This window comes from Carcharodon carcharias, chromosome 5 (genome assembly GCF_017639515.1).
Source record: "Carcharodon carcharias isolate sCarCar2 chromosome 5, sCarCar2.pri, whole genome shotgun sequence".
In the NCBI taxonomy this organism is placed as follows: domain Eukaryota; kingdom Metazoa; phylum Chordata; class Chondrichthyes; order Lamniformes; family Lamnidae; genus Carcharodon; species Carcharodon carcharias.
Genome location: NC_054471.1, coordinates 28,798,122 through 28,811,377, shown reverse-complemented (window position 1 = coordinate 28,811,377; position 13,256 = coordinate 28,798,122). Strand labels below are relative to the sequence as shown.

Genomic DNA, 13,256 nt, shown 5'->3' with positions numbered 1-13,256 from the left:
GAGGATTAACCACATGCTAACAACCTATTGAGATCAGATAGAGAAGCGACCAGTGAACGAACTTAAAGGAATTCTCCAGGTTGGAAACCAGGACCAGATTGGATGCCAATCTGCTGGTCCCTGTGCAGCCTCTTGTTCAAATTTCTATGCTTCATGTCACTGGAGCAGCTCACTCCAGGAAGGACTGTTCTGAATTAATTGGTAGCTACAAAAATGATAAGGACAAAATGTACAAATATCCACTTTTCTCATTAAGTCTTTTTTGTTGTGCTTCGCTTCATCCTCTTCCTCTATTACCTTCTCAGGTTCTCCAGGCTGCATCCCATCCAAACACCAAACCTGCCTGCTTCTGCTCACTGACCTCCAGATCCATTGACCTAGCCCCAGACTGGCCATGCCTTACCTCTGCAGCTCTATGCTGCAACCATTCAATTCTGGCCTCCTTTCCATCCTTTCCTCCTGCTCATTTTCCCTCTTTCTCTCTCCACTCCATCCCTGATGGCAGATGTTTCAACCCACATTTTGGAACTCTATCCCTAAACACTCCTCTCCCTTGCTACCTTTCTCCCTGGTGTAATCTGAAGTGCAATACACCTTTAAGAGAATGTGAGCAGGTTGACCACGTGATTGTATTACCCAATGGCTGTGTAGCGTGGCTACAATATTAATCAGTAGTTTAGAATGGGGTCTGGTTTGAGAAGCACACATTGTGTTAGTGCTCTGCTAATTGTGTTAATAAACAGCAGCTTACATTGGTCTCGCGTCTGCAGTATCTTGCTCACCAGCTCACACACCAGTAGATAGGCATGCAACCATGTTCGCTGAGCAAAACGACCCGACAGAAGGAACATAATAATTGCCGACAAGGCAAATCAAGACCAGTCAACAACACCAAAGAAAGCCGCAGAAGGTCAATAGAGGTAAATCAGCCGGACCTTGCAGGTGATTGTAAGTACAGCCTTCATCATAGTCGTCAAAGTTATCTTCCTCCAGTACGCCACAGTTTGGCTGTATCGAACCGTTTGATCAGACCACTGACGACTGGTCACATTATATTCTTCTTGTTGGCCAATGACATATTGCAGGAGGAGAAGAATCGAGCGATCCTCTTATCAACATATGGCAGTAAAACATACAGCCTAATTTGTAGTCCAACGGCACCCAACGCCCCAGATTCCATGAGCTTTGATGAGTTGGTAAATCTTGTGAAAAGCCACTTTCAGCCAAAATCCTCAGTAACAATGTAGAATTTTAAATTTAATTTGAGGTGTCACGCCCCTGGAGAGACAGTCGTTTGCTATGTAGCAGCCTTTAAACAACTGACAGAGCACTATGAGTTCGGAACGTTGATAAAAGACATGTTAAGAGGCTGATTAGTATGTGGGATTAATGAAGACGACATTCAAAAAAGGTTGTTGTCAGAAATGAATTTAGACTTCAGCAAGGCACTGGAGTTGGCGCTCGCAATGGAAAGCGCAGTCAGGAACTCAGGAGAAATCAAGGGAGCACAAAATGGCGCCATCCTTCGCATCGGGATGGAAGCACCGATTGGAAATAGTGTGTAAGCGCAAGGCTCCCTGAAAGGGCAGGAAACAGCCACCATTAACAGACCAGCAAAATAGTTTAACAGAGAAAACCCACAATAATAACAGCAGAAATGGAACCAGACAGCCTGCAAACAAATGACAATTTAAAAGATTCAACTGTTTCTACTGTCATCATAATGGGCACATTATGTAATATTGTAAAGACAGATCAAGGCAAAACTTTAAGCAAAAATGTAGAAATGGTGAAATCCACATAATAGAGGAACCAAAAGAAACAGAGTCAGATTATTACTCACTACAAAACTTCGAAATGGGTAAATGAGAGCTAATCATGGTGGAAGTTTACAGGAAACCCATCCGAATGGAGAGGGATACAGGAGCATCCACAACAGTTATAGGGGATAATACCTTTAAATATCTGAATGGAGAAGACCACTCATTAAATCTGGAAAATTCAGATGCTAAATGAAAGACATATACTCGTGAAGGCATGCGAATAAGAGGTATATGCAAGGTTCCAGTACAGGATGAAAATCAGTCTGTTAATTTATCCCTAATAGTGGTAGCAGGGGAGGGTCCAAGCCTACTTGGTCGGAACCGGCTTGAGGAAGTAAAGCTGTAGTGGACTGAGTCTGCAAGAATTACTATAGAAATACACCTCTGTTTTCAGGGAAGAGCTTGGGAAGATTCAGGGGCTGCAAGCTAAAATCCAAGTGGATCCTGGAGCAAGCCCCAGATACTTGAAGGTGAGGCCAGTCGCCTATGCATTATGAGAAAAAGTTGATGTCGAAATAGACAGGCTGGAAAGATTGGGAGTCTTACAGCCACTACAATTTTCCGAATGGGCAGCACCCATAGTTCCAGTACTAAAACCTGACCAGAGTGTGTGAATATTCGGAAATTACAAGTTGACTGTTAATAAAGTGGCCAGACTTGACAGGCATCCTATACCAAAAATTGATGAATTGTACTCCAAGCTGGCAGGAGAAACCGCATATACAAAGCTCGACATGAGCCACACTAACCAGCAAATCGAGCTAGAAAAGGCCTCTCAGGATTTTGTGACTATCAACACACGTTAGGGGTGTTACCAGTTTACCCAGTTACCCTTCGGAGTCTCATCGGCTTGTGCCATTTTCCAAAGGACTATGGAAAATTTACTTCAAGGTCTGCCCCATGTGGTGGTTTATCTCAATGGTGTCCTAGTAACAGGACAAACTGATGAAGAACACCTGGCTAACCTTAAGGAGGTAGTAAAGCATTTCTCACAAGCCGGAATATGTTTGAAAAGCAAAAGCAAAAGTTCCAAGCAAAAGGAGTAGTTTACCTGGGCCAAAAGGTCGACTCGCAGGACCTTCACCCAGTAGAAAACAGGGTGAGAGCTAGTCATGAGGTGCCAGCACCAAAATATGCCATAGAACTCAAGTCATTCTTGGGAATGGTTAACTTATGGCCATTTCCTCACAAATTTGTCAACAGTACTGGCTCCATTATACGGTTTACTCAAGAAAAACCACAGGTGAACTTGGCAAGCTCCACAACAACAGGCTTTTACGACAGTAAAGCAGTTGCTATGTTCATTGGCCTTGTTGGTACATTTCGACCCAAAGAAAGAATTAATTTTGACCTGCAAAGTGTTCCCTTACAGAGTAGGGGCAGTTACTCTCCCACCAGATGGTTCTGAACGGCCCATTGGTTACTTCTCAAGAACACTCAGTGTTGCAGAACGAAGATACTCACAAATAGAGAAAGAAGGCTTATCCATAGTATTTGGCATTAAGAAGTTCCACCAATACATCCATGGTCGCCACTTTACCTTTGTACCCGATCACAAGCCACTATTAGGCTTCTTCGCAGAAGATAAGGCAATACTCCCAATTGCCTTGGCACACATCCAGAGGTGAGCACTGATTCTAGCTGCTTACGAATAAACTTTTATCCACTGGCTGGGAAATCAGATTGCAAATCCTGATGCACTGAGCTGATGGCCTCTATAAGATAGCAATGTGAATGTCCCAATTCCTCAAGAACTTGTCTTGTTATTAAACTTTCTGGATTCATCACCAGTACATGCCAAACAAATAAGAGAGTGGACAGACCGTGATCCAGTTTTGTCTCATGTCAGGGAACAAATCTTGCAGGGATGGTCTGACGAGCCAAAGTCTAACAAAATGAAGCCCTATTTAATAGGCGATACGAACTCACCTGCCAGGATGGCATCTTGCTGTGGGGAGCGAGAGTCATTGTGCCTCTGAGAGGTGGAGAGCCATTATTGACCAAATTGCATACTGCTCACCCCGGTATCTCCAGAATGAAAATGTTGGCATGCAGCTACTTATGGTGGCCAGGGATGGATTCAGAAATCGAAAACTTAGTCAATAGCTGCATCCAGTGCCAAAGGGTACAGAAATTACCCCCTTCTGCTCCATTGCACCCCTGGGAATGGCCAGGAAGGCCATGGGTCCTCCTCCACATTGACTATGTGAGGTCTTTTTTTGGGCACAATGTTCCTTTTGATTTATAGACACTCACTTGAAGTGGATGGATGGATACGAGGTGAGATCACCCACATCTGCTGCCACCATAGACAGGTTGCATCATAGTTTTTCAATACACGGGTTACCAGAGATAATAGTATCTGATATTCACCATGTTAAGACCTTGCCATACCATCCTGCATCCAATGGTTTGGCCGAGAGGGCAGTCCAGACCTTCAAGTCTGAATGAAAAAACTGGAAGGAGACTCTATTGTAACTAGATCGTCACATTTCCTATTCAGCTATAGGACTACGCTACATACAACGACCGGTACTGTCCCTGCAGAGTTATTGATGAAGAGACATGTTTCAGTCTCAAGGCTGAATTTATGGGGGAGGGTAGAGAGATGTCAGGAGGCCCAGAGAAATGGACACGATTACCACACTCGTGAAAGAAACTTCACTGTTGGAGACAGTTTTTGCAAAGAACTTTGGAGATGGGCCCAAATGGCTATCAGGTGAAGTTAGTGCTGCGACAGGACCCCTTTCCTATCACATGTCAGTCGAAGGCCAGATAATTATGAGACATGTAGATCACCTCAGGGAAAGGGAAACAGATCTACAAGAAAGGATGCGCCAAGCATTCCCGTTGGAGTCTACACCACATGTAGAAGGAACTCCCATTGGTTTGGAAGTATCTAATAAAGGGGGAAGGATGTGGTAATCTGAGGTGCAATACACCTTTAAGAGAATGTAAGCAGATTGACCATGTGATTGTATTACCCAATGGCTGCGTAGCGCGGGTTGCAATGTTAATCAGTAGTTTAGACAGGGCCTGGTTGGAGAAGCACACATTGTGTTGGTGCTCTGTTACTTGTGTTAATAAACAGTGTGTGCTTCATCTTACATTGGTCTCTGTGTCTGCAATATCTTGTTTACCAACTCACACACCAGTAGATAGGCGTGCTACCATGAGCTGACAGAAGGAACTAACATTCCCTGTCCTCAAAAGCCTTCCCAGATGCTAAGTCTTCAGTTATGTCGTTGTCACATGCTCTCATTCTTCATCTATTGCTATTTTCAGCTCCGAATTGTTTTAATTTAATATTTTTGTATTTACTAATTTCAGGAAAAAGACTGCACTGGAGTGTCAGCCTAGATTATGTGCTGGGGTAGGACTTAAAGCCATGGTTTTGAACTTTGAGGCAAGAGTCCGAACACTGAATCATAGCTAGCATGTGTGTGTAGATGGCTCAGAAGCCAGGTTGCACTGGATAGATGCTAAGGTGGATGGTGATTAGATGATTAGAACTACATTTATCTTTGTGTCAGCCCTGTGTCTGACTCTCATCAAAAAACCCTTCTTGAACCGATACAGTCCATGAGGTGAAGGTACTCCCTGTTAGGGAGGGAGTCCCAGGATTTTGATCCAACAACAGTAAAGGAACAGTGATATATTTCCAAGTCAGGATGGTTGTGATTAAGAGAGAACTTGTACTTGTCAGTGTTCCCTTGCACCTGTTGCCCTTGTCCTTCTAAGTGGTAGAGGTCATGGTTTGGGAGGTGCAGTTGAAGGAGACTTTGAAATTATGGGAGGTGTTTTACTATACAAAATGTTTATAAAGATTCAAAATTTCATAAACCCAGGAGGAAGGCAGGGAGTATTTATTATTGAATATTGTATTGTCCTTTAATGTTGCTTCCTAGTACAACCTAGTCCCTTAGAGATGCCTATTTCATCTCCTGAGAAAAGGTTTCAAAAGTTAAATAAGTAGAGAAACAGCCATTTAACCCATGAAACCTATTCTAGCCACATCCCATATCTGATTATGCAATCAAGAATTCTCACCACTGCCACCATCTTTCAACCCTCTCAAGTTAAGGCAACTGGGGGTGAAATTTGTTTGTGCGGCTCCGCCTCTGGCAGCATTACGCCAACTAAGTCAATTCCAGGGGACAGGCAGCTCTGCCGATGCTGCCTGTGTGACCCATATCGGTTAGTTCAGTGATGTCAATGGAAAATATTGCTATCTGTCTGTCTCTGTGGAATCACCATAAGTCTGCATAGCACCACCAGAAGCTGGAAGCAGCGTCACACAAATGAATTGCCCCCCAACCTCCAAGCAAAATTTCCATAAGTTTTTATTTGTCTTCCTTAAAGATCCATTAAAAACATACCTCTAGGTAACTCGCACTAATGCACCTCCTTGATCAGCATGAGGCAGTCCAGCTTTCCGTTCTGAAGAAGAGTCATACGGACTCGAAACGTTAACTCTGTCTTCCTCTCCACAGATGCTGTCAGACTTGCTGAGTTTTTCCAGCAATTTTTGTTTTTGTTTCAGATTTCCAGCTTCTACAGTATTTTGCTTTTAGTCCAGCTTCCTAGTTCATCTTACATGTTCCCACTTCCTGAGCCACATGTTTCCTCATTGTCTGCACGAAATAGTTTCATTTAACTTGTTTTCGTACTGTCCCTCTTCTAAGCATGAACATAGTTTTGGAGTTTGTGAGAATCAAACATATTAACGGTACTCAGTCCATCTGTTCCCTTGAGGAATTTGAAAGGATACTTGAATAATCTCTAGCTAACACCTTCCCTTCAAACAGTCCCAGACTCTTTAAACTCTTTTCGTAGCTCAGATGTCTTAAGCCAGCCATCAGTTTGGTTGCTGTTCTCTGCAGTGCCTCCAAGGCCTTCATATCTTCTTCGGACTACAGCAGTCAGAATTGTACATGGTATTCCAGGTGTGACTGTGAAAATGTCTTGCACTGACTCATTGTCACCTCCTGGGATTTGTGCATCCCGAGATCAAACAAACTAAAACAGTACTTATGAGGAATCCTCGGTAATTTGATTTGGTGATTCCTAAGTGTGGGGCTGGTGGGTATTTTGATGAGAGTCAGGCACAGGATTGACAGAGGGAGATAAATGCAGTTCTAATCCAGAGGAGGCATCATCCGCCTTAGCATCTATCCAGTGCAGCCTGGCTTCTGAGCCAGTGACATATATATGTTAACTGTGATTTAGTGTTCAGATTCTCACCTCTGAGTTAGGAAATCATGGTTTTCAGATGCTGCAGCACATAATACAGCCTGACACTCCAGTGTAGACTTTTGGATGTGATGTTAAAGTGAAGTCCGTTTGTTCTCTCATGCGGAAATAAAAGATCCCATGGCACTAGTTCAATGAAGAGGCAAGGACTTCTCCTTACTCTACTAATCAATATTTATCCCTCAGCCAATAGCAAAAACAGATGATCTGGCTTTTTATATCAGTTTTGTTTGTGGGAGCTTGTGTGCAAATTGGCTGTGATGTTAACTATATTACAAGTGACTACGCTTCAAAAAAGCACTTTATTGGCTGTAAAGTGCTTTCGAACATCCAGAAGTTGTGAAAGGTGCATTAGAAATGCAAGTTTTATTTTTACAATACTCCTTGTTTGGTGAGTTATTCGATGATTACAGTACTGTGATTCTTTAGACAGTTGAACGCTTCATGGAGGCACACTCAGTTTAATAACATTCTCCACCCTGCATTTGGCTTCAGGTTTGTCAATAATCGAGGCTGGGAAGTTACAATCCTATCTTCACTTCACCACACCATTAATACTGAAGAAGAAGTCACTGCTTTTACAAGCCAATTTGGAGGAATCCATTGATTTTCTCAATTCTCTTGATGATGATGAGTTGAAAGGTAAGTCACTGAAATTTTTTCCAGAACTATGGAGCCAAAAGTTAAAATTATGGGCAGAGGTTTTATAGACTAGGTTTGCAGTCTCTTGATAAAAGATCAAGGGGCAATCTAACAGAATGTTTAAAATGATCAAAGCATTTGCTAGGGTAGATAAATAGAAACTAATTTGTCGGGTTAGGGATTGGAGGTTCTCCTAGAGGAGAGTGCGTGAGCAGGACCCTGAGACAGGCAGTCAGCAGCACCTAGAGGAGAGTGTGAGAGGAGGACCATGAGACAGGTAGTCAGCAGTACCTACAGAAGAGTGCAAGAGGAGGATCCCGAGCCAAACAGTCAACAGCCCTTAGAGGAGAATGCAGGAGGAGGATCCTGGGACAGGCCATCAGCAGCACCTAGAGGAGAGTGTGAGAGAAGGATCTATCATCTAGTCTATACACAAGTAGGAGTAAGTGTAAAATAAAAGCAAGGGTCCGTATTCTATTTAGTTAAGATGTCTGGGGAGCTCAGTCCCATGATTTGCACATCCTGCGCTATGTGGGAAATCCCCAGGCGCTGCTGGCGGCCTGGATGACCATGTGTGCAGGAGGTCCCTCCAACTGGAGCAACTCGAGCTTCAGGTTTTGGACCTTGAGCGACAGCTGGAGGCACTACGGTGCATTCATGAGGCTGAGAAGTTTGTGGATAGCACGTTTCAGGACATGGTCACCCCTCAGCTTAAGGAAGTGCAAGCAGAGAGGAAATGAGTGACCACCAGACAGAAGAAGGGGACCAGGCAGGTAGTGAAGGATTCCCCCGAGTACATCTTGCTCGCAAATCATTTTTTGGTCTTGGAAAACGGTGAGAGTGAAGGTTCCTCTGTGGGGGGCAACCAGAACCAAAGCCATGGCACTGTGGGTGGTCCAGTTGTTCCCGGAGGGAGGAAGAAGTGTGGAAGGGCAATAGTGGCAGTGGATTCATTAGTGAGGGGAGTAGACAGGCACTTCTGTGGCCATAGATGTGACTCTAGGATGGTATGGTCCCAGGGACAAGGATGTTACAGAACGGCTGCAGGACATTCTGAAGGAGAAAGGTGAACAGCCAGAGGCCATGTTCCATATTGGGACCAAGAACATAGAAAGAAAGAGAAATGAGGTCCTGCAAGCAGACTTTAGGGAGTTAGGTAGGAAATTGAAAAGCAGGACTTCAAAGGTAGTAATCTCCAGATTGCTCCCGGTGCCACCAAGTAGTGAGTATAGGAACAGAAGGATAGAGCAGATGAATTTGTGGATGGAGAGATGGTGCAGGAGGGAGGGCTTTAGATTCCTGGGGCATTGGGACCATTTTGGGGGAGGTAGGACCTGTACAATCTGGACGGGTTACATCTGAACAGGAATGGGACCAACATCCTCGCGGGGAGGTTTGCCAATGCTGATGGGGCAGATTTAAACTAAATTGGCAGGGGGATGGGATCCTGAAAAATAGTTCAGAGGGGGAGAGAAGCTGAGATGGAATTAGAAGTTAAAACGCTAGTAAGTGAGTCTGGAAGGCAGAGGAAACATAGACTAGATAACAAAGAAGTTAGTTTAGTAAGGCTAAATGGAATATATTTTAATGCAAGGAACCTGAGGAATAAGACAAACGGGCTGAGGGCACAGGTAAGCACATGGGAGTATGATATCATAGCTATGATCGAGACTTGGCTAAGAGAAGGGCAGGGTTGGCAGCTCAACATTCCTGGTTATAGGGTATTCAGTCTAGATAGAAAGGGGAACAGAAGAGGAGGGAGGGTTGCAATATTGATCAAGGAATCAATTATAGCAGTGAGGATGGATGATATCTTGGAAGGATCATCAAATTAAGCCGTAAAAAACACAAAAGGGGAAAACACACTGTTGGGTGTGTACTTTCGGCCCCCAAACAGTCAGGGAGAGATAGAGGATCAAATATGTAATCAAATTTCAGAGAAGTGTAAGAATAATAGGGCAGTAATAGTAGGGGATTTTAACTGCCCAAATATTAACTAGGATGGTTTAGTATGCAAGGTAGGGAGGGAGGAAAATTTTTAAGTTGCACCCAGGAGAACATTTTTAGCAAGTACATAGGAAGCCCAACAAGGCAGGAGGCAGTTCTGGACCTAATATTCGGAAATGAGCCCGAGCAGTTGGAAAGTGTATCAGAAGGGGAGCATTTTGGAGATAGTGACCATAACTCAGTTAGATTTAGGATAGTTATGGAAAACAATAAGATTGGGCTGGGAATAAAAGTTCCAAACTAGGGAAAGGCTAATTTTACTAAGATGAGATGCGATTTGATCCAGGTAGACTGGGAGCAGCTACTTGCAGATAAAACTGTGTCAGAGCAGTGGGAGGCATTCAAGGAGAATATTGAGAATACAGGGCAAATATGTTCCTGTAAAGACAAAGTGGGGACCAATTCTGGAGAACCCTGGATGTCAAGGGACATAAAGGTTAGGAGAAAGGGAAAAAGAGAAGCTTATGGCAGACACTGAAGGCTCAATACAACAGAGTCCCTGGAGGAGTATAAAAAGTGCAGAGGGGAACTTAAAAAGGAAGTTAGGAAAGCTAAGAGACTGCATGAGAAAGCATTGGTGGGTAGAATAAAGGTAAATCCAGAGTGGTTTTTTAAATATATAAAGAGCAAGAGAATAAGTAGGGAAAGAGTAGGGCCAATTAGGGACCATAGAGGTAACCTGTGTGTTGACCTGGAAGACGTGGGTGCAGTCCTCAGTGAGTACTTTGCGTCAGTCTTCACAATGGAAAAGGATGACGCACACATAGACATCAGGGTGGAGGAACGTGAAATAGTAGAGGAAATCAACATTGAGAGAGGAGGAACTAGCAGGTTTAGCAGCCTTAAAAGTGGATAAACCACAGGCCTGGATGAGATGTATCCCAGGCTATTGAGGAAGGCAAAGGAAGAGATATCAGGGGTAGAAAACCTCGGTTAAGGAAGAAGGAGGACATGTCAGAGGAACTGTTTTTGAATGTAGCATGTCCTCTGACATGTCCTCCTTCTTCCTTAACCGAGGTTTTCCACCCACGGTCGTTGACAGGGCCCTCAACCGTGTCCGGCCCATCTCCCGCGCATCCGCCCTCACTCCTTCTCCTCCCTCCCAGAAACATGATAGGGTCCCCCTTGTCCTCACTTATCACCCCACCAGCCTCCGCATTCAAAGGATCATCCTCCGCCATTTCCGCCAACTCCAGCATGATGCCACCACCAAACACATCTTCCCTTCACCCCCCTTATCGGCATTCCGTAGGGATCGCTCCCTCCGGGACACCCTGGTCCACTCCTCCATCACCCCCTACTCCTCAACCCCCTCCTATGGCACAACCCCATGCCCACGCAAAAGATGCAACACCTGCCCCTTCACTTCCTCTCTCCTCACCGTCCAAGGACCCAAACACTCCTTTCAAGTGAAGCAGCATTTCACTTGCATTTCCCCCAACTTAGTCTACTGCATTCGTTGCTCCCAATGTGGTCTCCTCTACATTGGAGAGACCAAACGTAAGCTGGGCGACCGCTTTGCAGAACACCTGCGGTCTGTCCGCAAGAATGACCCAAACCTCCCTGTCGCTTGCCATTTTAACACTCCACCCTGCTCTCTTGCCCACATGTCTGTCCTTGGCTTGCTGCATTGTTCCAGTGAAGCCCAACGCAAACTGGAGGAACAACACCTCATCTTCCGACTAGGGACTTTACAGCCTTCCGGACTGAATATTGAATTCAACAACTTTAGGTCGTGAGCTCCCTCCCCCATCCCCACCCCCTTTCTGTTTCCCCCTTCTTTTTTTTCCAATAAATTATAAAGATTTTCCTTTTCCCACCTATTTCCATTATTAAAAAAAAACCCACTAGAGCTATACCTTGAGTGCCCTACCATCCATTCTTAATTAGCACATTCGTTTAGATAATATCACCAACTTTAACTTTAACACCTATGTGTTCTATTGTACTATTGTCGTTGACATCTTTTGATGATCTGCTTCTATCACTGCTTGTTTGTCCCTACAACCACACCAACCCCCTCCACCTCTCTGTCTCTCTATCTCTCCGCCCCCCACACACACACCTTAAACCAGCTTATATTTCAGCTCTTTCCTGGACTCGAACTCAAGTTCTGTCGAAGGGTCATGAGGACTCGAAACGTCAACACAGATTAATTAGGGATAGTCAGCATGGATTTGTTAAGGGAAGGTCGTGTTTGACAAATTTGATCGAAATTTTTGAGGAGGTAATCAGGAGTGTTGATGAGGGTAATGCATTTGATGTGGCCTACATGGACTTTAGTAAGGGTTTTGACAAGGTCCCTCATGGCAGACTGGTCGAGAAAGTAAGAGCCCACGGGATCCAAGGCAAAATGGCAGATTGGATCCAAAATTGGCCAAGAAGCAGGAAGCAGAGGGATGTTTCTGTGACTGGAAGTCTGTTTCCCGTGGGGTTCCGCAGGGCTCAATGCTGGGGCCCTTGCTGTTTGTGGTGTACTTGGATGATTTAGACTTAAATGTACGGGGTATGATCAAGAAATTCGTGGATGACATGAAAATTGGTAGGGTCGCAAATAGTGTGGAGTATAGCCATAAACTGCAGGAGGACATCAACGGATTGGTCAGGTGAGCAGAGCAGTGGCAAATGGAATTCAACCTGGAAAAGTGTAAGGTATTGCACTTGGGGTGGGCGAACAAGGCAAGGGATTGCACTATGAATGGTAGGACCCTGAAAAGTACTGAAGATTAGAGGGACCTTGGTGTGCAAATCCATAGATCCCTGAAGGTAGCAGGGCAGGTAGATAAGGTGGTTAAGAAGGCAAATGGGATACTTGCCTTTATTAGCCGAGGCATAGAATACAAGAGAAGGGAGGTTGTTCTGGAACTGTATAAAACGCTGGTTAGGCCACAACTGGAGTACTGAGTGCAGTTCTGGTCACCATATTATAGGAAGGATGTGATTGGACTGGAGAGGGTGCAGAGGAGATTTACCAGGATGCTGTCTGGGCTGGAGGGTCTGAGCTATGAGGAAATAATGGATAGGATGGAGTTGTTTTCCTTGGAGCAACGAAGGTTGAGATGGGACCTGATGGAGGTGTATAAGGTTATGAGAGGCATAGACAGGGTGGAAAGGAAGACAATTATTCCATTAGTAGAGGGGTCAATAGTCAGGGGGCATAAAATCAATATAAGAGGTCGAAGGCTAAGAGGCTATTTGAAGAGAAATTTTTTCACTCAGAGGGTGGTGGGAGTCTGGAACTCACTGCCTGAAAGGGTGGTTGAGTCAGAAACTCTCATAACATTTAAGAAGTATTTAGATATTCACTTACGTTGCCATAGCCTCCAGGGCTATGGGCCAAGAGCTGGAAAATGGGATTAGTGTAGTGAGATCTTTGTTAATTGGTGCGGACACAATGGGCAGAATGGCCTCCTCCTGTGCTGTAGACGTCAATGAGTCTATGGGAGTCCAGAACAAGGGGAGATACCCTTAAAATTAAGCTAGGCCTTTCAAATGTAAAATAAGAACAGAGAGTGCTGGAAAAACTCTGGC

At 44.5% G+C, this 13,256-nt stretch overlaps 1 protein-coding gene across 2 annotated transcripts in view; it reads left to right on the top strand.

Annotated features, from left to right (window-relative positions):
- Window positions 1-13,256, top strand: part of rsph9 (radial spoke head component 9) — a 93,538-nt gene that overhangs the window by 16,664 nt on the left and 63,618 nt on the right. For both annotated transcript variants that reach the window (XM_041188765.1, XM_041188766.1), the window contains exon 4: window positions 7,572-7,718. In XM_041188765.1, the coding sequence (XP_041044699.1) occupies window positions 7,572-7,718 (147 nt within the window). The remainder of the gene's footprint in view (window positions 1-7,571; window positions 7,719-13,256) is intronic.